The sequence below is a fragment of the Rattus rattus genome, chromosome 18, assembly GCF_011064425.1.
Source record: "Rattus rattus isolate New Zealand chromosome 18, Rrattus_CSIRO_v1, whole genome shotgun sequence".
Lineage (NCBI taxonomy): Eukaryota > Metazoa > Chordata > Mammalia > Rodentia > Muridae > Rattus > Rattus rattus.
This window is the reverse complement of record NC_046171.1, coordinates 32974716-33002111: the sequence shown is the minus strand read 5'-3', so window position 1 is coordinate 33002111 and position 27396 is coordinate 32974716. Positions and strand designations below refer to the sequence as shown.

The 27396-nt window shown below is 40.4% G+C and overlaps 1 protein-coding gene across 1 annotated transcript in view; it reads left to right on the top strand.

Annotated features, from left to right (window-relative positions):
* Positions 1 to 27396, top strand: part of Tbc1d32 (TBC1 domain family member 32) — a 207532-nt gene that overhangs the window by 32976 nt on the left and 147160 nt on the right. The window contains exons 9-14 of the mRNA XM_032888330.1: positions 607 to 751; positions 3359 to 3418; positions 7492 to 7582; positions 18201 to 18341; positions 21210 to 21302; positions 23844 to 23986. Of these exons, the coding sequence (XP_032744221.1) occupies positions 607 to 751; positions 3359 to 3418; positions 7492 to 7582; positions 18201 to 18341; positions 21210 to 21302; positions 23844 to 23986 (673 nt within the window). The remainder of the gene's footprint in view (positions 1 to 606; positions 752 to 3358; positions 3419 to 7491; positions 7583 to 18200; positions 18342 to 21209; positions 21303 to 23843; positions 23987 to 27396) is intronic.

Below are 27396 nucleotides of genomic sequence, written 5' to 3'. Positions count from 1 at the left end.
TCCTGCCCCAAGTTCCTGCCTCGTACTCCTGGCCTGACTTCCCTTAATGATGGAGTATAGCTTGTAAATTAAAATAGGCCTGTTCTTCTCCAAGTTGCTATTGTACATGGTGTTTATTATAGCAACACAGAAGCATACTAGGATAGAAGGCATTGGTACAGTCTTTGTCAGCCTGTTTGTGTACTTGTGTAAAGGCTTCTCCCCAAGTATTGTTTGCATGTCTCTTAAAACATTGTTGAAATGGGATGTGGAGGTCTTAGATTCGCCCGATGTTTGCTACACTGGACAAGTTTCTTAAATGTTATTTTATTGTTCCATTCAGTTTAAAAAGTTTTGATGAGGTGTAAGAGCCTCTGTGAGTCTAAAACTGAAAGTTAACTTTAGGAGACTTAAGTATTGAAGTAGAAAGACCTTAATGTTTCTATCACAGAAACTTACGGTTTTTAGAGCTGAGTGTAGGTTTTAACCTCTACCATTTACTGAAAAACGATTCTCGAGATTACATTTCACATTGTGATTACATAAGGATAAGAATATCACTGATCTCACATATACTAACTGTTGTCAGTTTTTAGTTTTTAAAATCACTTCTTTCCCAAACTCAAGGTATATGGAGGAGATTGTGGAGAGCACGCTGTCCCTGTTGTCAGTCAAACATGAGCAAAGCCACCTTGCGTCACAGAAGATTTTGGATCCCATCTATTTTTTTGCGTTAGTTGATACTAAGGCTGTGTGGTTCAAAAAATGGATGGTAAGGAAAAATGTTTTCTCTCTGTCATTTCAGGGACTCGCCCTTCTTTCTGCGCGTGGTCTCTGCTGAGTTCTCATTGCTTTTCTTCATGTGTTGATGCCTTTAACCTGTACACAGACAGATGTGGTGGTAGAGAGACGTCAGTGTCCCATTTGGAAGTATCAGATTGAAGCATGGGGAAACTATTTGCCCAGGATGTTTTGCCTCTTCAGAGTTGGTTTAGTCTTTTAAATGGTGCTCTATTTGAATCTTCTTAAGAGGAATGATCTGTTAAAGATGCTAATCATCATGAATCTAAAAGCCTCAAAGATTTAAATAGATGTTGCAGGCCATGAGGTTTCGGGCTCACTTTTCTTGGGTGTAGGGGACAATCCCTAGAATCAGTTGCTGTTTGCTGCTTCCTGAACCTGTGCTGGGAGACATGTTTAATGCCTGACCTGGCAGTTTCCACTGAAGCTTATGACAGCCCCAGACTGAAAGTCTTGTTAAAGCAGTCCTTAGACTGTCACCACTGTCAAATGATGCGGAGTAATGGACTCCTCTTGTAGCAGTAGCCGCAGCAACACATACTTCTGTGCTGATGTCTTTGTCTCTTTCACCCATCCACCCAGTTCTAGGTTTTTGTCTCAATAGAGCAGAGAGAGGGACGGGGACCTGCCATGAGCACTGACCCCCTCTTGTAGCACTCAGCAGGGCAGTTTGATGATTGCCTAGCTGCCCTTGCCTTTCGATGTGGATAGGATATATGCCCCAGTAATTAGAACATAACTCTTATCTCTAGTGCTAACCCCTTATATTAACCATGTAGTAGTGTCTGATGACTCTTTTAAATTTATTATGTTAATTAAATCAATTGAATTAATTAGCCTGAATCTTTTGTACCCCAGATCTGATAATTTTAATTTTCTCAAGAATGAAACTAGCTTTATTAAAGACAATATGCAAAAAAATGTAGCAGCACATTAAGGAAAATCCTACACAACACAGGGATAACCCTTAAGTCCTAGGTTTATATAGATTTATATTTGCATGATATATATTAATATTAACAAAATTATATTAACAAAAATGAAATTATATTCTAATAAATGTAAAGCTTTTTAACTTAACTACAGTGAGTACACTGTAGCTGTCTTCAGACACACCAGAAGAAGGCATCAGGTCCCATTACAGATGGTTGTGAGCCACCATGTGGTTGCTGGGATTTGAACTCAGAACCTCTGGAAGAACAGTCAGTGCTCTTAACCACTGAGCCATCTCTCCAGCCCAACCTTTGGTTTTCAGTGCATAAGTGAATGAGGTAGATTACAAAAGTAAACACCACAGAACTATTATCAAGGCAACAGAAATTTTGCTGCGTCTTCTGTATCCTTTGAGTCCATGGTTAGGGTTCACAGACATACTGTGTTACAGACCAGGCAGTAAGTATTTGTAGCTTTGGGGACTGGGCAGTTTTGTGGCATTTCAATAAATGATAAGAGTTGGAGAGGGTTTCAACAAGATATATAGTGAGTGGATTTGGTTTGAGGGTTCTAATCTGCTGATCCTGCTGATCAGGATTAAATAAGATTTCTTTTTGAGACCTGTGTGTAAGCCAGGTTGATCTTGTACTCACTGTGTAGTGGAAACTGGACTTGCACTTGGTTCTCTCATCTTCATTGCCAAAGCACTGGGGATTATCAGTGCGAAGTAGTTCACTTAAACACCAGTATGTTTATGTTTCCTTTATTAATACTGAGAAAGGAATTAATGATTTGTTTTGAAACATTTCATTAAAGGCTTTAAAAAAAATTACAGGGTTTTGGGGTTGGGATTTAGCTCAGTGGTAGGCGCTTGCCTATAAGCACAAGGCCCTGGGTTGGGTCCCCAGCTCCAAAAAAAAAAAAAAAAAAAAAAAAAAAAAAAAATTACAGGGTTTTGATGAACTTTGAATGAAAGCACCACTGTCTAGTGAATTAAAAATTCTATTACCAGAATTCTAATGGATCTAAAATCATGTTTTAATTATTTTATTGTTTTTAGATTAAGTGAAAGAACTAATTTAAACATTAAAGCTGCCTGGTATAATTTAGCTGAAATAGCTATGGTTTTCCCTTGCTTTGTATAATGTATGTATGTATGTATGTATGTATGTATGTATGTATGTATGTATGTATGTATTCATTCCAATTTCTTTTACTTTCGGTCCTAAGGAAATAAAGCCATTTTGGGCATAGCCATTTATTTAAAAATGATACTCACATAAGGTAACAAAGATGCTGTCTTGTTAGAGTGTCTCACCTTTGTACAATTCTGTGCACGTGGTCAATATACAATTGGTGGTCTGGTCTCCCTCTTGTGTCCCTATCTTTCCCTTGAATCTTGTGCTGGTATGAATTGGTCTCCTTAGCTCTAACTTGTCCCTAAATGACCTACACCATTTTTATGTAATTAGCATTCCTGTGATGACTATGCTTGTCATTCATGGCACTTAGGAAAACCTGCTTGGTGTTGATTATGATAGTTTACACCCGAGTTATGGTGTGGTTTATGATATTGTAAACAATGGAGGAAGCCGATTTTAAATGACACACCTTTCACATTAAATGCATTTCTCTTTACTTTTAGCATGCATATTACAGCAGAACTGCAGTACTAAGACTTCTTGAAAAGAAATATAAGTGTCTGGTAAGCTCCACATCTGTTTTTATGATGAGAAATCGTATTACACAGAGACATGTGATGCGGTGCCTTCAATGTGCAAAGCTGAGTGGCAGTGATTAATAGTGGGCAATGAAGCAATCCCATTTGCTGTGACCGGAAACCACCATTCCATGAGATGTACAGAGATCAAAGCTGAGTCTCAAGGTGCAGGAAGGGAAGCAGTTAGCAAATTGGCCGTATTTTTTAGTACCGACATGTGATTTGACTTGGGTCAGTTGTTAATAAGGGAGTCACTTCTATAAAATATACCAATACACTCGAGTGACAGTTCATGAAAAAGACTCTGTCAGAAATGTTTCTGTGTTTGCAAAAGTTGCTCTAAATGATACCAAATAGAGATGGATATTATAAATGTCTTACCCCCCCTCAAAAAAAACCCCAACCTGTGTTTATTGCCATTATGGAACAATGTATAAGGATACGGAAAGAAATTGAAAAGAAATCAGTAAACCATAATACTTGACAAGCATGAAAACATAAGTTAGAAAGAGTTTAAGAAGGTAGTGATTACAGTGTAGGTATTGAGGCAGAACCTCGACTCTAGACGCTGCTATGAGGCAGGACAAAACAAATGACCAGAAAGACAGGCTCCACTAAAAAGCAAAAGAAACACATGGACGCAGAGACTCACGTACTTTCACACACAGAAATGTCATAAAAGCAGCTGTAAGAAAACAAAACAGAACAAACAAAAACCAAACCAAAATGAAAAAAAAAAAAAAAAAACCCTCCAAAAATACCATTGTGTTTGTTTTGGGGAGGAGTCAGCTTTGAAAGATTAGCAACCAAAACTTTGTTTGTTTTGTGTTGGTCAACTATTTCTGGGCATGGGGCCTGCCCTTAAGTGTTATTTATGTACCCAATGATAAAACTCTTTTTTCCTTTGTGAATGGTTATCAGCTTGGGATAGCTTCTGGGTTAGGGATAGAGGCTTGTGTCCACTTTCCCTCTCAGCGTTGGGACTCTGGCTTATTATAGGCCCCGTGCTCTGCCATAGTCTCTGTGAGGTTTTATGCGCATCAGTCATGTTGTGTCTACAAGGCCTTGGTCCCTTGGCATCTTCCCTCTCCGCTGACTTTTACAATCTTCACGTCTCTTCTTCTGCAGAGTCCCCAGAGCCCTGAGGGGAGGGGTTTGATGGAGACCTCCCCTTTAGGATTAAGTGTTCCAAGGGCTCTCACTCCCAGGTCTCTGGTTTATCTGGTCTCAGGATTTTGGCCACTCAAGCTGTGTTAGGTATGGGTTCCATCTTATAGATGGGCCTTAAATCCAGTCAAATATTGATTTCTGTCCTAGTTAGGGTTACTATTGCTTGGATTAAATATCATGATCATAAGCAACTTGGGCAGGAAAGGGCTTATTTCACTCACAGATGTATATAATAATTAATCATCAAAAGCAGTGAGAGCAAGAACTCTACAGGGTAGGAACCCAGAGTCTGAAGCTGATGCAGAAGCCATAGAGCAGTGTGCTTACTGGACTGCTTCTCATGGCTTGCTCTCTTACAGAAAACTACTAGCTCAGTGGTGACATTACCCATAAGGGGCTAGGCCCTTCCCCATTAATTACTAATTAAGAAAATGACCTACAGGATTGACAACAGCCCATTCTCATGAAGTCATTTTCTCAGTTGAGGCTACCTCCTCCACGATGCCTCTAGCTTGTGTCAAGTTGACAGGAAACCAGACAGCATGGTTACTCCTCCAACTTCTGTGCCACTGTTGCCCCAGCATATCTTGCAGGCAGGATCAAAGGGTTTGTAGCTGGCTTGGTGTTTACCCTCCTTCTCTCATATGTGTGCAGAGTACCTTCCAGTACCTTGAACACTACTCAGTTGGGTTGAAGGCTGTAGGTAGGCACCAGCTTGAATTCTTCATGCTCAGTGAATTATGTGGTTGCTGTCTTCAGCAACAGGACCTTGCCATCAGTGTGTGGAGAACAGACAGTAGTTTTGGCAGTAGTGTGTGGTTTTGGGGGTTCCACGGGACCCTTTGTCCAATAATTCAATTAGATGTAACCCATTCCTGGCACTGGAAATTTCATTTGGTCGTGAGGTATGTTTAGTTGGGGTTTCCTCTCTCCTGTTTGGTGGTGATTCTAATTATATTTCTCTTGTGTGTGTACAAGCTTCTACTGTAGTGGGTTTTCATATGAACACTCAAATGGCCCTCAGTTTTAGTTTCCCTCCCTGCCTCCTCTTCCTTACCCACTTCTATCTCCCGCTTTTCATTTTATCCTCTTTTTCCAGGGTCCCTTGCCCTCCATTCATCAATAACTATTCATTCTATTTCCCTTTCCTGTGGAAAAAATCTTCCCTTCTCCGTAGTACCTTACTCTGTACGTACTCTGTGGTTGTACAAATTGTACCCTGCTTATCGAAGACTTAACAGCTAACATCCACATTAAGTAACTTTTTTATTTTGGGGACTGGGCTACCCTACTCAGGATGATTTTTCTAGCTCTATCCAATTAACTGTGAATTTCCTGATTTCAAGCAACAGCTATTTTAGATCACTTTGGGTGACAGTCTCATTTTGTTGGAAAATGTGTTGAGAGTTGGACTATAGAGTAGCGTTAAAGCACAAAAGGGACAGTTAAGAGGCTGGAAAGTAAACAAAGAAAAAAATGATGGAAGTGTAAGTTAAGACAGTGCCAGCAAACTGGGATAAAAAGATGACTCGGGAATGCCCTATTTAGGAGGCAGGATTTAGAGACCGTGGCTTTTGAATGGGCAATCAGCAGAACCTTGGATAATGGAATGATTGATCCCTCAGCTGAGGAAAGTGGCACAGTAGGAGGAGAACATTTCCTGGGGAAGTTGATGGTGCTCAGATGCGGTCGGTCTGGGTGTATAGATTGTGATATACACACTTCACCAGGCATAGGTCTGGACCTCAGAAGTGTGATTTAGGCAAGGTGGAAGTGGAGAAAGACTCTCAGGATGACCTGGGGACTTGATTTTCTGGGACGATGCCCAGGATCTTGCAGCTGTGCTTCAGGCTGTCATGCTTTACAATGAAAGGAGAGAGGATGGAGTAAAAGAGAAGACATGTTCAGAGGCCTAAGGACCACGAAAGGGTAAGGTCCTAGCTGTCTGTTTCCATTTGGGTCCCCACAGGCCAGTTTACATCTTCCAGGATTGCCTCGTGATAAGATGAGTGACATTGTCTATGGAGAGGTCCTTTAGAGCCTCTGTGCCTAGATTATCTGACTGGGGTCAGACTATTGATCCGGGGTCTCAGATTAGTAGATTGAAAGCAGATGCGCAGTGTGAACATCTGTATTTGTGGAAACTGTTTAGGTATATGGGAGCCTTCTTACCATTCTTAGAAAGACTAACCAAACGAAACGGCAATGCCGGAAAAAGACCCTCCATGTGACCATAGCCACGCCCCAAGTAGCATGGCCTTGTTCCAGCACCTTACACCGGCTGGAACTATCTGTAATTCAGTCCCTTATGTTATGTGCCTTTAGGTTTTCAGTTCTTATTCCTTTATTGTACTCTAGCTATCCCCACCATTTGAGACTGGTCACCAAAAATGTCACCAAAGTCAATTCCCATCAGCCTTTATCTTACTGAGGGCATCTAGTTTGTTCAGAAATTATAAGGCAGATTATAGAACTAAAAGGCATAGGAAGTATGTCTGTAGGTAGGGGAGAGGCCCAGTGGTTAAGGGCATTGGTTGCTCTTATAGAGGACCCAGGATTGCTTCTAGCACCCACATGGCAGCCCACAACCACCTGTAACTCCATTTTAAGGGATTTAGTGCTCTGTTCTGGCCTCTTGACACCTGAGTGCATATGGTGCATATGTTTCTTTCAGAAACATACACATAAATAAAATAAATAATATAAATAAATAAAACTTAAGGAGAAGTATGTCTGTGATGAAGGGGGTGGACACCGCTGCTGGGAAGAATGGAGACATGAATTGGGGGCACATATCATTAGACTTTTAATAGCTTTATTGACGTTTAACTTTTTGGAAACACAGGCAATGTATTTCTGGAACTAACCAGTTATTATTTCTTTCTCAGATAACTACAGCCGTTCAGCAGTGTGTTCAGTACTTAGAATTATGTGAGAGTATGAAAGCTGATGAAATTTTGGGACATTCAAAGCATTGTGGTAAGCCCTGTTTATTCTATTACAAGTATCAAAATGACTAACTTTCTTATTAAAAACAGCCTAGTAATAGTTTAAAATATTAAAAAAAACTTATTTAAAATTTTTATTGTATTCATTGAATATAATACTGTTGGGGTTTTTTTTGTTATTTTATTTATTTACATTTCAAATGTTATTTTCCTTCCCAGACTCCCCTCCACAACCACCTACCCCATTTCCCCTCCCCTTTGCCTCTAAAAGGTTGCTCCCCAACCCTCCCACTCCCCCCTCACCCCTCTAGCATCTCTCTAGGCTGGAACATCAAGCTTCCACAGGACCAAGGGCTTCCCTTCCCATTGATGCCAGATAAGGCAGTCGTCTGTGACATATGTAGCTAGAGCCATGGACCCATCCATGTGTACTCTTAGGTTGGTGGTTTAGTCCCTGGGAGCTCTGGTGAGGTCTGGTTGGTTGATACTGCTGTTCTTCCTATGGGATTGCAATCTCCTTCAGCTCCTTCAGTTCATCCCCTAACTCTTTCACTGCAGTCCCCAGGCTCAGTCCAACCTTTATCTACATCCATTTTAGTCAGATGCTGGCCGAGCCTCTAAGAGGTAAGCCATACCGGATGCACTCTGGGAGCACTTCTTGGCATAGTGTTGAGGACTAGTGTGTGTAGATGAGATGGATCCCAAGGTGGGGTAACCTCTGGATGGCCTCTCCTTTAGTCTCTGCTCCATGTTTTGTCCACATGTTTCCTTTAGACAAGAATAATTCTGGGTTAAAATTTTTGAGATGGGTCGTTGGCCTCATCATCCCTGAGTTGGGGACTGTGCCTATCTACTGAAAGTGGTCTCTTCTCCCCTCTGTTGGGTATTTCAGCTAACATCATCCCCGCTGGGTCTTGGGAGCCTCTTGCTTCCCTGCGGTCTGGGACTTTTAGTGGTTCCCCTTGTTCCCCAACTCCTACTACTGTATGTTTCTATTCATTTTCCTGACCCTCTGGACTTCTCTCCTGTTTCTTCCCATATAAATAGATTTTTAAATGTACATTTATTTGAAGCAGTGAGCATATTTTCACAATTACCATATTTTCCCCTTCCTTACTTCCCATCCCATTCTCCTTTATTCCTATAGACAGTTTGGCCTCTACGTTAATATCATATATATGACATGATATATTAAATATATATCATAATTATTATCATATATAATTAATTACACATATAATGCAATTTCACAGGTATATATGTGTATTTTTATATACATGATTTATATGTATATAGAAGCGATTTTATGTGTATGAAATGAAGGAATTAAAATTTAGAAAAGACATATTTGTCTGATAGTGGCTTAATTTCTTTTTTAAAAATATTTTATTAGATATAGTTCTTTACTTACATTTCAAATGTTATTCCCCTTCCTGGTTTTCCTGTACATAAGCTCCATCCTTTCCCCTCCCCCTCTTCCATATGGGTATTCCCCCCATACATCCCTCTTACTGCCCGCCAAATCCCATATTCCCCTGCACTGGGGGTCCAACCTTGGCAGGACCAAGGGCTTCCCCTTCTACTGGTGCCCCAACAAGGCTATTCTCTGCTACTTATGCAGTTGGAGCCCTGGGTCAGTCCATGTATAGTCTTTCCATAGTGGTTTAGTCCCTGGAAGCTCTGGTTGGTTGGCATTGTTGTTCTTATGGGGACCAAGCCCTTCAGCTCTTCAATCCTTCCTCTAATTCCTCCAAAGGGGGTCTTGTTCTCAGTTCAGTGGTTTGCTGCTAGCATTGACGTTTGTATTAGACATGCTCTGGATGTGTCTCTCAGGAGAGATCTATCCAGTCCCTTTCAGCATGCATTTTTTAGCTTCATCAATCTTATCTAGTTTTGGTGGCTGTATATATATGGGCCATATGTGGGGCAGACTCTGAATGGCAATTCCTTGAGTTGCTGCTCTAAACTTTGCTTCCATATCCCCTCCTATGGATATGTTTTCCCCCTTTTAAGAAGGAGTGGGAGCCGAACTGAGAATAGGACCCCCGCTGAAGGAATGAAAGAACTGGAAGAGCTTGAAGGGGCTTGAGACCCCATATGTACACAACAATGCCAAGCAACCAGAGCTTCCAGGACTAAGCCACTACCTAAAGACTATACATGGACTGACCTGGACTCTGACCTCATAGGTAAAATGAATATCCTAGTAAGGGAGTGGAAGGGGGAAGGTCCTCTAAGACTGAACCCCAGTGAACTAGACTGTTGGGGAGGGCAATGGGGGGAGGGTGGGGAGGGGAACACCGATAAGGAAGGGGAGGGGGAGGGGATGTTTGCCCGGAAACCGGGAAAGGAATAACACTTTCAAATGTATATAGAAATATATTAAAAAAAAAAAAAAAAAAAAAAAAAGAAGGAGTGGGAGCATCTGCATTTTGGCCATCCTTCTTCTTGAGCTTCCTGTGGTCTGCGGATTGCATCTTGGGTAATTTGAACTTTTTGGCTATCCACTTATCAATGAGTGCATACCAAGTGTGTTTTTCTGTGAGTTACCTCATTCAGGCTGATATTTTCTAGTTCATTCCCTTTGCCTATGAATTTTATGAAGTCATTGTTTTTGATAGCTGAGTAATACTCCATTGTGTAGATGTATCATATTTTTTGAATCCATTCCTCTGTTGAAGGGCATCTGGGTTCTTTCCAGCTTCTGGCTATTATAAAAAAAGGCTGCGATGAACATAGTGGAGCATGTGTCTTTGTTATATGTCGGAGCATCTTTTGTGTATATGCCCAGGAGAGGTATAGCTCGGTCCTAAGGTAGTGGAATGTCCAATTTTCTGAGGAACGTCCAGACTTATTTCCAAAGTGGTTGTACCAGTTTGCAATCCCACCAACAATGGAGGAGAGTTTCTCTTCCTCCACATCCTTGCCAGCATCTGCTGTCACCTGAGGTTTTGATCTTAGCCATTCTGACTGGTGTGAGGTGGAATCTCAGGGTTGTTTTTGATTTGCATTTCCCTGATGACTAAGGATGTTGAACATTTCTTTAGGTGCTCTTTGGGCATTCAATAATCCTCAGCTGAGAATGTTTTGTTTAGCTCTGTACCCCATTTTTTAAAATAGGGTTATTTAGCTCTCTGGAGTTTAACTTCTTGAGTTCTTTGTATATTTTGGATATAAGCCCTCTATCATATGTAGGATTGGTAAAAATCTTTTCCCAATCTGTTGGTTGCCGTTTTGTCCTAATGACAGTATCTTTTGCCTTACAGAAGCTTTGCAGTTTTATGAATTCCCATTTGTCGATTCTTGATCTTTGAGCATGAGCCTTTGGTGTTTTGTTCAAGAAATTCTCCCCAGTGCCCATGTGTTCGAGCCTCTTCCTCACATTTTCTTCTATTAGTTTGAGTGTATCTGGTTTGATGTGGCGATCCTTGATCCACTTGGACTTAAGCTTTGTACGTGGTGATAAGAATGGATCGATTTGCATTCTTCTACATGGTGACCTCTAGTTGAACCAACACCATTTGTTGAAAATGCTATCTTTCTTCCATTGGATGGTTTTAGCTCCTTTGTCAAAGATCAAGTGACCATAGGTGTGTTGGTTCATTTCTGGGTCTTGAATTCTGTTTTACTGATCTACCTGCCTGTTTCTGTACCAATACCATGCAATTTTTATGACTATTGTTCTGTAATATTACTTGAAGTCAGACACGTACACACACACACATACACACACACAGATACACACTTTTTTTATTTATTTATTTATTTATTTATTTATTTATTTTTTATTAACTTGAATATTTCTTATATACATTTTGATGTTTATTCCTTTCCGGTTTCGGGCAAACATCCCTTCCCTCCCCCCTTCCTTATGGGTGTTCCCCTCCCCACCCTCCCCCATTGCTGCCCTCCCCCGACAGTCTAGTTCACTGGGGGTTCAGTCTTAGCAGGACCCAGGGCTTCCCCTTCCACTGGTGCTCTTACTAGGATATTCATTGCTACCTACGAGGTCAGAGTCCAGGGTCAGTCCATGTATAGTCTTTAGGTAGTGGCTTACCCTGGAAGCTCTGGTTTAAGCATTGTTGTATATATAGGGTCTCGAGCCCCTTCAAGCTCTTCCAGTTCTTTCTCTGATTCCTTCAACGGGGGTCCTATTCTCAGTTCAGAGGTTTGCTGCTGACATTGCCTCTGTATTTGCTGTATTCTGGCTGTGTCTCTCAGGGCGATCTACACTTCTGCACTTCTTTGCTTCATCCATCTTGTCTAATTGGGTGGCTGTATATATATGGGCCACATGTGGGGCAGGCTCTGAATGGATGTTCCTTCAGTCTCTGTTTTAATCTTTGCCTCTCTCTTCCCTGCCAAGGGTATTCTTGTTCCCCTTTTAAAGAAGGAGTGAAGCATTCACATTTTGATCCTCCATCTTGAGTTTCATTTTGTTCTAGGCATCTAGGTAATTCAGGCATTTGGGCTAATAGCCACTTATCAATGAGTGCATACCATGTATGTCTTTTTGATTAGGTTAGCTCACTCAGGATGATATTTTCCAGTTCAACCATTTGCCTACAAATTTCTTAAAGTCATTGTTTTTGATAGCTGAGTAATATTCCATTGTGTAGATGTACCACATTTTCTGTATCCATTCCTCTGTTGAAGGGCATCTGGGTTCTTTCCAGCTTCTGGCTATTATAAATAAGGCTACGATGAACATAGTGGAGCACGTGTCTTTTTTATATGTTGGGGCATCTTTTGGGTATATGCCCAAGAGAGGGATAGCTGGATCCTCAGGCAGTTTAATGTCCAATTTTCTGAGGAACCTCCAGACTGATTTCCAGAATGGTTGTACCAGTCTGCAATCCCACCAACAATGGAGGAGTGTTCCTCTTTCTTCACATCCTCGCCAGCATTTGCTGTCACCTGAGTTTTTGCAGATACACACTTTCAGGTTGAAAGATAAAGATGTAGTTTCATCTTGTACACAAAGATACCAATTGAACAGTCTGTCTTCTCCAATGTCGTTGTATTTGTGTTTGTTCGAATTGTCTTGGAACCATGAGGTTCTGTTACTTTGGTCCTGGAGGATAAATCGAAATAAGGTTCCTCCAGACTCACTATTTTTGATAAGAATTGCTTTGACTCTCTGGGGTCTTCATACTTCAATGTGAATTTTGAGATTGCTTTTAAGTATTTCTGTGACACATGATGCTAGAAATTTTTTTGTTCATTCAGTTTATATCCCAATATCAGGCCCCCTCTCCTCCCAGTAACCCCGTCACATCCACCTCTCCTCATTCATCCTCCTCTTCTTCTTTGAGAAGGTAAAGCTCTGCTCTAGGTATCACTTCTCATCCCTTCTTGCTACCCCCTCGGACCCCCTGTTAGGTTGCTGCAGGACTAGTTACAGTACCTCCATTGAGGCCAGACAAAAGCAGTCTATTTAGGGAAACTATCCACAGTCAGGCAGGCAGCAGATTCAGGGAGAGCCCCTGTTCTGTTGTTGGCGACCAAGCTGCTCCCCTGTTACATATGTGCAGAGACCCTAGGTGCAGCCCATGCTTACTCTTTGGTTAGTGATTCAGTCTCTGGGAGTCCCCAAGGGTCCAGGTGAGTTGACTCTGTTGTTCTTGCTGTGAAGTCCTTGTCCTCTTCCGGTCCCTCAATCCTTCTGCCCCTCCATAAAACTCTTCGAGCTCCATCTAATGTTTGGCTGTGGTCTCTGCATCTCTTTCCATTGGCTGCTGGGTTCAGCCTCTCAAAGGATGGTTATGTTAGGCTCCTGTCTGCAAGCATAACAAAGTATCATGAATAGTGTGAAGGGTTGGTTCTTATGCATGTGATGGGTCTCAAGTTGAGGACATCATTGGTTGGCCATTTCCAGAGTCTTTGCTCTGTGTTTGTGCGGGCACATCTTGTGGGCTTGGCACACATTGAGTTGAAGGGTTTTTAGGCAGATTTGCTCTCCTTCCCTCCATCAGAAGTCTTGCTTGGCTATAGGAAGTGGCCACTTCAGTATCCATATCCCCCCACTACTAGGAGTCTCAGCTAGAGTTCTCCCATAAACTACCCTGGGGCCCTCCCCATTCTAGGTCCCTGGTATGTCCTAGAGATTGTCCCCTGGCCATTACTCCCCTTTTCTCACTACTTCTGATCCCCCACCCCCACCTCACTCTGCTCCCCATCCCCTCTCCCATCCAGTTCTCTCCTTCCATTCACCTCTGATATCTATTTTGATTCTTCTTCTAAAAGAGGAATTTAATTATCCTCCCTTTTCCATTGCATGGTTTTGGCTTTTTTGCCAAAAATCAAGTGCTTGTAGGTATGCCAGTTTATTTCTGGGTCTTGATTTGATTCCCTTGATTACCCTGTCTGTTTCTATACCAATACCATGCAGTTTTTATTGCTGTTGCTCTGTAGTACAGCTTGACATCAGAGATAGTGAGACCTCCAGAAGTTCTTTTATCATTTAGGATTGTTTTACTACCCTAGGTTTTTTGGTTTTCCATATGAAGTTGAGAATTGTTTTGTTCATATGTTAAGCATTGTGTTGGAATTCAGATGGAGATTGCATTGAATCTGTAGATTGCTTTTTGTAAGATGGCCATTTTAATTGTGTTAATCCTATTGGTCCACAAGCATGGGAGATCATTCCATCTTCTGATATCTTCCTTAATTTCTTTCTTCAGAGACTTGTCATATAGGTCGTTCACTCACTTGGTTAGAGTTACAAAAATACATATTATTTGTGGCTTTTGTGAAGGATATTGTCTCTCTCTAATGTCATTCTTAGCCTTTTTACTGCTTGTATAAAGGAAGGCTACTAATTTTTTTTTAGTTAATTTTGAATCCAGCCACCTTGCTGAAGGTGTTAGTCAGCTGTAGGAGTTCTCTGGTAGAATTTTTTGTGTTACTTTTATGTACTATCATATCAACTGCTAATAGTGACACTTTGACTTCTTCCTTTCCAATTTGTCTTTTTTTGATCTCCTTTAGTTGTCTTAATTCTCTAGTGAGAATTTCAAGTCGTATATTGAAGAGATGGGGGAGAGTGCATAGCCTTGTGTTGTCCCTGATTTTAGTGAGAATGCTTTAACTCCTTTTAATTTGATGTTGGACATTAGCTTGCTTCATATTACCTTTGTTGTGTTCAGGTATGCACTTGTGTTCCTGCTCTCTCCAAGATTTTTATCATGAAGAGGTGGCAGATTTTATCAAATGCTTTTTTGGCATGTAGTGAGATGATTGTGTGTGTGTGTGTGTGTGTGTGTGTGTGTGTGTGTGTGTGTGTGTGTGTGTGTTTTGCTTCTTGAGTTTTCTACAGGCCTCCATGGGAAGCAGTATACTTTTGGGGTCCTACAAGGTTCCTTGGGAATAAAGAGTGAGCCAAGAGATAGACAATGGAGTTCAGGGAAGCACATGTAACACACCTCTGCGGGTGGTGTCCCAAGTGGACAGGGCTGGCTGGAGTAGTGCTCCAAGATAGTTGATCTTAGGGCCCCAAATGCTTCCTTGGGAAACAGGATGCTCTTGGGATCTTGCAGGCTTCTGGTGTCCAACCTACTAATCTTCGTCTCACTAATTGTATTGTTTTCCATTTTCGTGATATTAATTTCTGCTCTAATCCTATTTTTTCCTTTCTGTTTATCAATTTTCAATTTTGCTCATCATTGGTTTTCCAAAGTCCTTAGCTGTGCCATTATTTATCTGATATTTGTCTGGTTTGCTAGCAGTGGCACCTGTAGCTACAAGTTTTCTTCTCAGAACTACTCTTGTACATTAGAGCTATTCCTTTGTTATGTTTCAGTGACAACTTGCCAGTTGTTGATAGCAGGATAAGATCATTTTCATATAATTTGTATATTACATGAAATACATAATTTCAGTGGTTTGAATACACTTGGCCTCAGGAGTGGCACTACTAGAAGTGGTCTTGTTGGAGGAAGTGTGTCACTTAGGGGGTGGGCTTTCAGAGACCCTCCTCCTAGCTGCCTAGAAGTCAGTCTTCTCTTGTTTGCCTTCTGAACAAGATGTAGAACTCTTAGCTCCTTTACCACCCTGACTACCTGGATGCTGCCATGCTTTCAGCCTTGATGGTAATGGATTGAACCTCTGAAACTGTAAGCCAGCCTTAATTAAATGTCCTTTATAAGAGTTGTCCTTTATAAGGTCATGGTGTCTTTTCACTGCAATGGAAATCCGAACACATTCACACACACACACACACACATGCATGCATGCATGTATGCACGCATGCACACATGCACAAGGATGTGTACAGTGACTTTCAGAAACACATCTGTCTTTGAAATGAATATGTAGCCATGCTTGTTATATGGCCCGCCTCAGTTATGTTCTTGATTCTAATGTCTGACTTGTCCTGAGTTTAAGAACACACCACCTTTCCCCTCTGCCACTGTGTCGCTCATTAGTCAGGTACTAGAGCTTTGGTGACAGCAAGAGCTGCACAAAATGCAGATCGTTTACTCTGGATGCCCACTCCCACCCTGTGTTTTTCCCTGCCAGTTTTCATTATGCGCCTCATAACTTGGTTCCTCCTTCCATGTGTGATCTGTTCTTCTTAAGCTTCTGTGAGAACCAGTGCTTTTATCATCTATTTCTGCTCCTGTTGTCTCATCCACAGTGACTGCACTAGTAGATGTATTAGTTATTACAAAGTAGTGACCGTCATCTTAGAGTGTCAACATTTTACTTTGCATCACCTGTTTTTCTTTTTCTGTAAATAATCTTTTTAAAAACTTATTTATTATTTTTATGTTCATTGGTGTTTTGTCTGAGTTCCCTGTTCCCTGTCTGTCTCTCCATGTGTGTGAGGGGGTCATCCTGGAATTGGAGTTCCGGACAGTTGTGGGCTGCCATGTGGGTGCTGGGAATTGAACCCGGGTCCTCTGGAAGAACAGCCAGTGCTTCTAACTGCTGAGCCATCCCCCCAGCCCCGCATCACCTGATTTTCAAGCCATCTTTCTTACATTTTATAGATTAAGCTGTTAATCTGATACATTTTTGATCCTGTTATTGTTACTTTTCTAGGCAGCTATTTCAAGAATATGAACATACTTTATAATTTATCCTTGGGTAAATCTTAAACTGAAAGCAATGAAAAATCTTCAAAGATAAATAATTGATTTTTTTAAAAAAACTGGTGTATGTAGCAGATGAGAAGTCACAAAAAGTCCTATTTTACCTTTCATCATAAATTTGTGTTACTTGACAGATGTGTTAACTTTTTTAATTTGTTGATGTTAGAAGTAATCAAGCAATGCTTATCTGATTATGGTGGTCAGGGCTCCAGGGTCCAGTATTCCAAGAGAAATGGAGACCAGATGGGTTCTCTTGTGGTATTTCACTGGAGGCAAGGATAATATCAGGATCTTGGCGAAAGGCTATTCATGGAGTTCTGAGTCCAACTTCAGATACTGTTCCTTTTGGACCGTCTGCCTTTCTTGAGACAGGATCTCTATCACTGGGTTAACACTTGCTGAACTGGCTTAGCTGGAAGGCCAAGGACCCTCGGTAGCATGCCGTGTTCACTTTTCCTATGCTGGGATTAGTATAAGTGTGTGCCACTATGTCTTGTTATTGTTGTTTGTTTTATTCTGTGTTTAATGTGTTCTGGGGATGAAACTCAATTTCTTGTTCTTTCAAAGTAAGCAGTTTTTTGACTTAGTTATACCCCTATTCCTCTGAATAGTTTAGTGAATAGATAAACACCTTGTAAAACTAATGCTCAATACTCCTGAAACATATGGGTGAGGGATAAATAAATGGAGGATATATATTGGATTATACTTATTAGAAATTCTAATTTTTGTTGCAAAACCATTTGTAATCAGTATGACCTGCTGTATGTATTATAGGCTGAATGTTCCTTAATCAAAATACTTGGGAACACAACTGTGTCAAATGTATTTGAAAGTTCATGTAATATGAGAATATGCTGGCTTTTTATATGCTTGCTCCAGTTTTATTTCTGTTGCTGTGACAAATGGCAGCAGATGGGAGGAAAGAATTTATTTGCTTGATGATTCCAGGTTATAGTTCATTATGATGGGGAGTTAAGAAAGAAACTTAAAATACCACATCCACAATTAATTATATAGAGAGAATAAAAACATATATTCTTGCTTTTTTGCTCCTACTTAGCTCTTTTATATTATTCTGGACCCCCTGTCTAGGGCATCATACCACCCACAATGGCTGGGGTCTTTGTATATCAGTTTAAAATCAAAATAAGCACACATTTCTCATCAACTCTCTTCCTATGGGTTTCCAGGTTGTTTAAGTTTACAGTTAAAACCTGCACAGTGGTTGGTAAAAATGAAACACCTTTTCTGTTGACTTGTTCACACTTTTTTTTTTTGAAGTCTGTCTTTAGTGATGGATAACTCCAGCAATATGCTGATATTTTTAGGTTGAACACTGGCAACAGTAGTTACTAATTTTATAATGAATAATTTCCCTCCAATTTATTATAAATGGTCATAAGAAATACTAATAAAAATAACTTTAAATTTTCTACCAGTTGATTCTCCAATATAAATGATATTAGGTTTGGTTTTCAGGTAGGGTTGAAGTCAAATGTTGTGAAATATAAGATTATTAAAATAGACGTTCTTGTTCATTTCTCTTTTAAGGAAACAAGCAAAAAAATTTCTACTACTCGGGCCAAGAATTGCAATACATTTATTTCATCCACTCACTGTGCCTTTTAGGAAGATTGCTGATCTATACACAAGGCAGGAAATTATTCCCCATAAAGCTGAAGAACAGAAAAGGTAGGTGGAATTAGAACCAATGAGTAGGAAGAGGCATGAGAAGGTTTACAGTGCACAGGTTCACATTTGTAAACTTGGCTTGGTATCTGTCTTGGTCACTGTTCTATCACTGTGACGAGACACCATGACCAAGGCAACTCTTATGCAAGGAAGCATTTAGCTGGGGCTGCCTTGCAGTTTCCAAGGGGTAGTTCATTTTCCTCATGGCTGGGCGTGTGGTAGTGCACAGGCACGGTGCTTGAGAAGTACTTGAGAGTTTTACATCCTGCTACACAGGCAGCAGGAAGAGAAAGACGCTGGGCTTGGATTGGATGTTTGAAACTCCAAAGCTCATTATTGATGACGTACTTCCTCCAATAAGGCCAGACCTCCTAGTCCTCATCAAGCAGTGCCACTCCCTGATGACCAAGCAGTCAAGCCAGTGGGCCTATAGAGGTCATGCTTATGCACACTTCCACAGGATCGTCTATGGGACCATATTACTTTGTTCTTCATTGCTGTAATAAAACACTGTGACCAAAAGCAACTTGATGGTGAGAGACTTCATTCCATCTTATAACGTATAGTCCACCATGAGGGAACTCTGGGAAGGAATTCAGAATGGAAACCTGGAGAATACAGGAACCAGAAGCAGAGGCCAGGGAGGATTGCTTCTCTGTATCCCATGACCAAAGCAAGTTGGGGAGGAGAGTCCGTTTCACCTTAAAGCTTCTAAGTCCATCACTGAGGAAAGCCATGGCGGGAACTCAAGGCAGGAACCTGGAGAAAGGAACCTGGAGACAGGAATCGATGCAGAGGCCATGGAGGATTGTTGATTATTGATTTGCTCCTTATAACTTGCGCAGTCTGCATTTTTATAGAACTCAGGACCACCAGTGCAGGAGTGACATCATCCAGAAAGAACTGGTCTAGCCCACATTAAAAAAAAAAAAAGAAAAGAAAAGAAAAGAAAAGGAAAGAAAAGAAAATGCCCTATAGGCTTGCTTACAGTCTGATCGTATGGAGGCATTTTCTCAGCTGAGGTTTCCTCCTCTCAGGTGACTCCAGCTTGTGTCAAGTAAATGTAAAAACATAGGATGACACGGGGAGCATATTATATCACGAATGACTACATTGTTTTTATCTAGTCTCATTTATTTTAGCAAATAGAGATCAGTTATTGTCCAAGATGTTATATCTCTACTAAGAACACACTGTAGAGCAGAGTTCATCCAACCCTCTGAAAATCAACAGTAAATATTATGGTCTTGGTGGATAATATGCCATGTTTATGGTCGTGCAGGAAAGTCAACATAGTTTGCCTAAAGCTTGGCTCTTGGCTGCCATGTGGGGAGTTGGATCATATTAGTCCCAGCACTAATAAGGGCACTTAAATTGTGTAGTATGTTCCCTGTGCCTAACCTTTTTCTATAATATAATATTATCATTTATTCTGAACACCAAGTTTGCTTTTGGGACTTGAAAATTTTGATAGGTACTGGGCAGAGGACATCTATGTGCTCACCTTCCCTATAAGACCTCAGGCATTGTATCTCCTGTGAGATTTTTCTGGAGTAATTGAATGCATTCTTCATGACTACCTTGGGAGAGGCTCTCATGGGCTTGTGCCTGGTTTGTTCTGGATTTTGTCTTCTGTAACCTTTGTTTTTGATTTTGCTTTGCACAGTCTTATTATAATGTGTCATGTGAACTTGATTATAGGTCTTCCAATTCAGTCAAATCTGAATGTGGTTCCAGGTCCTCTGATACATTTTAAAAGTGGAAAATCCATTCTTAGCTTGTCAGCCTTATCATAAGAACTGTAGTTTATTGATACAGCTTCAGAGTCTATTCATTGTGATGCTCTTGTCTAGTTGTTTTATTTGCTCTAATTTATTTTAGCTCCTTGAGAACTGACAGGGCATTATGTCTTCTCTTATAATGTTCAAGGCTCTGTCATACAGTTTAAGACAGAGTGGGGACATCATGAGCTCTTCAGTAAAGGAGGTATTTCATGTGGTATTGCTGGCTTTTTAAAGACTAGTGTATAGATTTGATATTTTTATAGGTATTCAACTTTACGTGTCTCTCATCTATAATAAATTAGCATTTAATGTTATTTTTTAATGACTATTTTGCTCTATAAACAATCACAGCTCATTTCAAAATTGAGTTTGAGAATAACAGAAACCAGCAATCAACTTTTAATTATATAGTTTTTCCAGAATGTCTTAATAAAGGAGTCTGTATCAAGCCTTGGTGAACTGTACCTGTGGGCCTAACTTGGTCTTCCATCGGGTTGGTGCCCTTGTGAGCTAAGCTTGTATTTTAACTGTTAAATAGACTATTTTGTGCCATGTGGAAATGAATGCTAAATACTCCTAGTTTATTTGGCAAGCCATTATACTTATTATTTATTTGTTGACTGTGTATGGATATCTGCACTACAATTACTAACTTTGGTCTTTGTGATAGAGATGGTCTGGGCACAAGGCTTAAATTACTTAATACCTAGTCTGTGATGGGAAAAAGTGCTGACCATATTCTGCTATACTAAAAATCTTAGCAAAACTAATATATGATGATGAATTTTACTTATCATAACTGAATTGACTTAAATAACCCTAGCGAGTCTCATGTATCTGTTGTGGATTTGCATGATCCGCTCCAAATGGATAGCAGAACTGTGCCTGAGCACAGCAAGACTCTGAGACAGGAGCTGCCTTCTAACTGTGCTCTGTTCTGGAGTGATGTGTTTTGGTTCATAGCTTGTGTCTGCCTGGGTTTACATAGAAATTATGATACAATTTTATAGGCAAGTGGAATGTAGTTACATATTTTTTAGGTTGTAAGCACGCTACAAATTACTTCTTTTTTTCTTTTGTAAAGATTCAGTTTCCCTCACAAATCTGCTGGTTTTGTTTACCCAACTTATCTATTATTCACCAAGTTGTCCAAAGATGGCGCCCGTCGTGTATTCAGGTAAATGCCTCCTCCCTAATTGGTTGGTTGATTGATTAACTGTGGAGGATATTCAACTCCTGATCCATCTATTTTAAATGGAGAAAAAGAAATAATCAAAAACGTTTGAGTATTCTCTTGTCTAGATGTTTGATTACTTACATATTTTGGTAAATGTGTTTATTAAGACTCTGTATTACTTGTAAGATGTTACATTGGTTGTGAAATAAGCCATAGAATTTAATTTTGTTCATAGATGTTTTAAGACATTTCTAACCTACTAATATTTTTATTTAGAGTCAGTTTGGCTAAGAATCTTAATGTTTTCTCAATATCAAGATGTTCTCAAGTGATATCAGGAGAAATTTGATTGATTGATGTTCTCTCTTTTTGGTTGTTTTTGCCCTGTGTGCCTCTAAGGTGTTTTGATCAGCTTGTTGCTTTTGGCTTGTCCTACTTAGGGCTTTACTGTTGTAATGATGAAACACCATGACCAAAGCAACTTGGGGAGGAAAAGGATCATTTGGCTTACACTTTCATTTCACTGTTTATTATTGGAGGACAGGGCAGGAATCCAGAGGCAGGAGCTGATGCAGGGGCTGTGGCTGTTTGCTGCTTAGTGTCTCGATCATCATGCTTTCCTCAGTCTGCTTTCTTGTAGAACCCAGGACCACCTACTGGGTGGTGGCTCTCCCTGCAGTGGGCTGGGCCCTCCCCCATCCATCATTCATTAAGAGAATGCTCTAATGGCCTGTCTGTCACTTGATCTTATTGAGGCATTCCCCCAATCGAAGTATCTCCTCTTGAGAATGACTCTAGCTTATGTCAAGTTGACATAAAGCTAGGCAGCACAAGTAAACTCTTGCCAACTTGATACAGAAACAGAACACTATTAAGCAACGATGTCTGCTTTCTCATCCAATAGCTTACATTAATAAGATCATCAGAATGTTACAGTATTCCAAATGTTAAAAGTACCACAGTCTTTACAAATTCAAACACTTAAAAATTTAGTATCTTTAAGAGAGCCAGTCTGTTTTTTCAGACCCAAAATCTTTTAAAATTTGGCATCTCTCAATGTGCCTCCTGTCAAGTCAAAAATAAATGCTTTCTTTCTTCAAGAGGGAAGAACTAGGGTCCAGTCACATTTTTCAAATCCAAAAATTCAGTTGTTTTCAGGATCTTCTTTGTTAAGTGTAAAATAAGAGAGACTCCCTTCATGTTTTATTATAAATTGGCATTTGCTCCTATGTGTGTTAACCAGTTTGTAAAAATGTTTTAAATTATTGCCATTTAAAATAACTTCTCCTTTTCTTTTGTATGTCAATAAAAATCTTCAAAGTAAAACAGAAATAAGAATGCAGACCATAGTCTTTTAAAGTTGGGAAATAGCTTGGAAATGTTAGCACAAATTCTGAGAGAAACTGGAGGAAGAGAAGAAAATGAATTGGGCTACATATTAGTCATAGAGTGTATATGTCAGCCAGAAGGATTTTCCTATGTGGTTATAATAGTGTACTGTTCCTAATGTGATTCCAAGACCTTGTCTGTCTGTACAGTATTTATACAGTAGAGTAGTAGCTTAAGGTCCCTGCCACATGCTTCAACAGCATCTTTAGATTGAAAATGATCTTCCCTTGTTAAAGGCACTCAGTATTGTGGCTTACTGTCTAGGCAGCTGTCTCTGTTCCTCAGACCGCTTTAGTTAGTGCGATGCTCAGTAGGCATTTACGTCTCTCATGTCAATGAATAAGAACGCATTGGTGGTATTTGTCATGGTGAACAATGTTTCTCATCTGGAACTGAATGAAAAGTCACGAAATCCTCTGGTCAGGTGTGAACTTGAAGTCAGCATGCTTATGGAAGGACGACTAGTGTAATATTAATTAAAAACCTTGTCAGTTTTATACTGTTTCTAGGGCACCCATGTCGTATTTGTGTAAGGAAGTTAGATTAAGGATCTAATCAGATTAATCAAATAAAGTATCTGATCAGAAAGTCACATTTATTTCAGTGGCCATCCCCACCACGTTCCACTGTTCACCCTTTTGGTTTTCTGACTCACGTTTTGAAGGGTTATCTTGCCAATGCCTCTAATGTCTCTTGTGGTCATGCAGTGTTCCATCTTCTGGAGGCATCCAGCCTTTGGTGTCTTCCTTTTACTTATAGTTTAATCTAAATGTTTATAGTTAAATCATTCAATTTCCTACTAATCTCATGTGCCCAAGTACATTAAGAAAAGGAACAACAGTGAATGAAATGAACTTGTTTTCTGAGAGCCTAAAAGTTGAGTCTTCTAACCATATCTTCAGTATCAAGTTGTGATTTGGTGTCTAACTGAAAAATGTTTTATCTTTTGTATTTTAAAATTAGCTTGAAGAGATAGTAAGATAAATGAGATAAGTTTCAGTTTATAATTCTCATATTCTGGGCTTTAGTTATATGATTTTTTTTAAAAACACTCAAACTCCCTTCGACCTTTGTGGAATACCAGCCAGTGCACGGCAAGAAGCAGAAGTAGGCAGTGCTTTGACTTTCTGCTTTGTTCTCTCTGGTTCTAAGAGAATTATTCTCCTGCGAGCATGGTGACTGACGTTCTGCGGATGCTGTGCGACCAGAAGGAATGTGCTGTTGAGTGCTTATACAACAGCACTGTGACCGAGGCCCTTCTCCAGCCCATTCAGAACCTGATGAAAGGCACTGCGGTGAGGCCCAAGGAGGAAGAGGCGCCCCAGTGGCTAGTACTGGTCAACAGCCAGGGGCTCTGCATTTCTCACGTGGTGGCAATATTTTCTGACAAATATTTCTTACATGTAGTTTTTGGATTTTTGCTCCTGAGGATCTTTATTTGCTAACTCATACTTTATGCAGTTATTTGATTTCTTAGTTGTAATGGATGATAGGAATGTATACTCACAGACCACATTTTATTTTATTTTTCTGATCAAATTCAGTTCTGTTGGTGGGAAAAACTTAGAAAAAACTCATCCTATTTGGAAGCTATTTGTCTTGTGAGTGTAATAAATCTTGTGTGTGTCTTATGTATTCTAATGACAGTTTTATAGCTTTTGGAAATATGGTTATATTCCTGAAGAGTCAGCTCTGCCAGTTGGGAGAAATGAGGAAAAAGACGCTGTGTGCGGCCCCAGAGCTGAGCAGCCATGCTGTCGTCAGTGCACTTAGAGACTTTCACCAGAGGGTAAACTGAGGTTGAAGGAGGTGGCCTGTTCCACCTCAGACAGCCGAAATGTGGTGATGTCAGTGTCCTCACCAGGACTGCTGTATGTCTAACATAGGCTGCCACTTCTCTGGCGTAACCTTTGGGGCAGTGACTTTCGAGTGCACACAAAGCTTGGGGTTAAAACGCCTTTCATCTGCTCTGTAGCGTCTTTGCCTGTTTTTCCTCCCTCCTGGGTCAAACCACACTGCACTGGGCTATAAATACCTTGCGCATTGTTGTTGGCTGCATTAATCTATCTATCTATCTATCTATCTATCTATCTATCTATCTATCTATCTATCTATCTATCTATCTATCTATATCTATCATCTATCTATATCTATCATCTATCTGGGATAGTATTCCCATGCTGTGCTGTGTATGCAGGGTTCATACTTGGGCCGTCAAGCTTGGTGGTCAGTGCTGTCTTGCTGGCTCTGAATTATTCCTTTCTAAATATAGGCTAGACCACTGACACACAGTAGCCCCCTAATACCTAATTTATGATAATTAGCATCATCTTTGAAGCCACTGCTCCGTCAGTGCTCTGAGTGGGTGTTACCAGTACAGAAAACACTGAGGCATGCTCATGCCTTTGAGAAGGTCACTGTGATCACCTTGTAAAGAGGAGATACTTACCATGATCCACAGAAAGTTCTAAAGCAAAACTGTTTGTACGACAGGCACAGATATAAGTATGCATATATATATATGACACATTTTAGATTCAGGTGTCAAGAAAAGTAGTTTGTATGAAAACTGATTGTCTAATAGAGTTGGATGGATAGTCCTGTGTGTGTGTTTGTGTGTGCACATGTGTATCTATATCTCTATTTTCTGTGTACACACAGTGCACACACATACACACATATACACACATATGAATATGATGTACGTAAGTACATACATAAAAACACACATGAGTATACTTTCTTGGGACAGGGTCTCTAGATACAGTTTAGACAGACCTGAGATTCAATCCTCCTGCTCCATTTAGTTTCTGAGTGCTGGAATTATTATAGATATATATGTATGACCAATTAACTCAAGAAGATAGCTTAAAGGAGAAAAGGTTAGACATCTAATACCCAATTTCCTGTTTGTGGAGTCATGTAGTGATCTACTACTATATTAGTGCTCTGTATTGTGCATTATAAGTATAAAAAGTATGCTTATGTTAGCGTGCAGTTCAATCTGTCATGGTAGGAACCTGGGAGCTGGAAGGACCTGTTCATGTTGCACCACGTGGTTAAGGAACAGAGACTAATATATGCTGTTGAGCAACCGTTCTACATTTAATACAGGCCAGGGTCCAAACAGGGAATGGCACTACACACAACGGACACATCACCACCAAATTAGTTAATATAATCACATTTTAAAATACAAAGAATGTGGACATTAGCATCCATGCGGTAAAGCAATAAGTAATCCCTGAAAAATAACAGGCCTTTCTGTAAGGCGACTTCATCATTAATATAATTTCTAGGTTTCAATATTTGTTTTTGGTATTTTTTTCCTTTTTTTGTACATTTTTTTCTTTTATTGGATTTTTTACTTACATTTCAAATGTTATCCCTTTTCCCAGTTTTCCCTTCAGAAACCCGCTATCCCATCCCTCCTCCCCTTGCTTCTATGAGGGTGCTCCCTCACCTACCCACCCACTCCTGCCTACCTCCTGGCCCTGACATTCCCCTATACTGGGGCATCAAGCCTTGACAGGAACAAAGGCCTCTCCTCCCATTGATGCCCGATAAGGCCATCCTCTACCATGCAGCAGGAGCCATAGATCCCTCCCTGTGTATACTTAGGATGGTGGTTTAGTTCCTGGGAGCTCTGGAATATCTGGTTGGTTGATATTGTTGTTCTTATGGGGTCGCAAACCCCTTCAGCTCCTTCAGTCCTTTCTTTAACTACTCCATTGGGGACCCCATTCTCAGTTCAATGGTTGACTGCTCGCATTCGCCTCTGTATTTGTCAGACTCTGGCAGAGCCTCTCAGGAGAGAGCTATATGACGCTCTTGTCAGCACGCAGCTCTTGGCATCTCCAGTAGTGGCTGGATTTGGTGACTATACATGAGATGGATCCACTGGGTGGGGAAATCTCTGAATCTTTCCTTCAGTTTCTGTTCCATACTTTTCTCCATATTTCCTCCTGTGAGTATTTTTGTTTGCCCTTCTGAGAAAGTCAGAAGCATCCACACTTTGGTCTTTCTATTTATTGAACTTCATGTGGTTTGTGAGTTTTATCTTGAGTTTTCCGAGCTTTTCAGCTAATCTCCAGTTATCAGTGATTGCACATCATGTGTGTTCTTTTGTGACTTTTATCTCTGGTGTTAGCTGGTCTAGTTTTCTGACAATGGGTTGACCCTCCTGTAAGTCTGTGTGTCTGCCCTCCTGGAGACCAGCTCTCTCAGCAGGATTTGGGTGCTGAGAACTGTGGCGTCAGGTCAGCTTAGGTTCAGACTGAAACTGGAAGTATCCTGTCGCAGACTGCTCCTTGGTTCCTGTGCCCTTAGGGCTGTAGGCATGTTCCTAGGAGCAGAAGTCATAGTCTAACCTGTGTCCTCAGGTGTGTCAGGGTCCGCTCCAGGTGCAGAAGGAAACTGGAAGGAAGTTGATATTTTCTTGTATGTTAGCCAATCGATCAATGCTTCCACTTAGAGTGAGCAGATATGATTAGTCCCGTTTGTTTTCTGAGTGGGTGATATTATTTGCTGCTGCCCAACTCATGAACTGACTGTTCCTTGTCAGTCTTTATCCAGTTAAGTATATAAAGGCATGGCATCAATTAGACAAATTTATAGTGTATTAGATAGCATATACAACATGACCAATTTGTAGGAATGTGGTACCTAAAATAGAGGAATATGGCTTACTTGAAAATCTTGTATT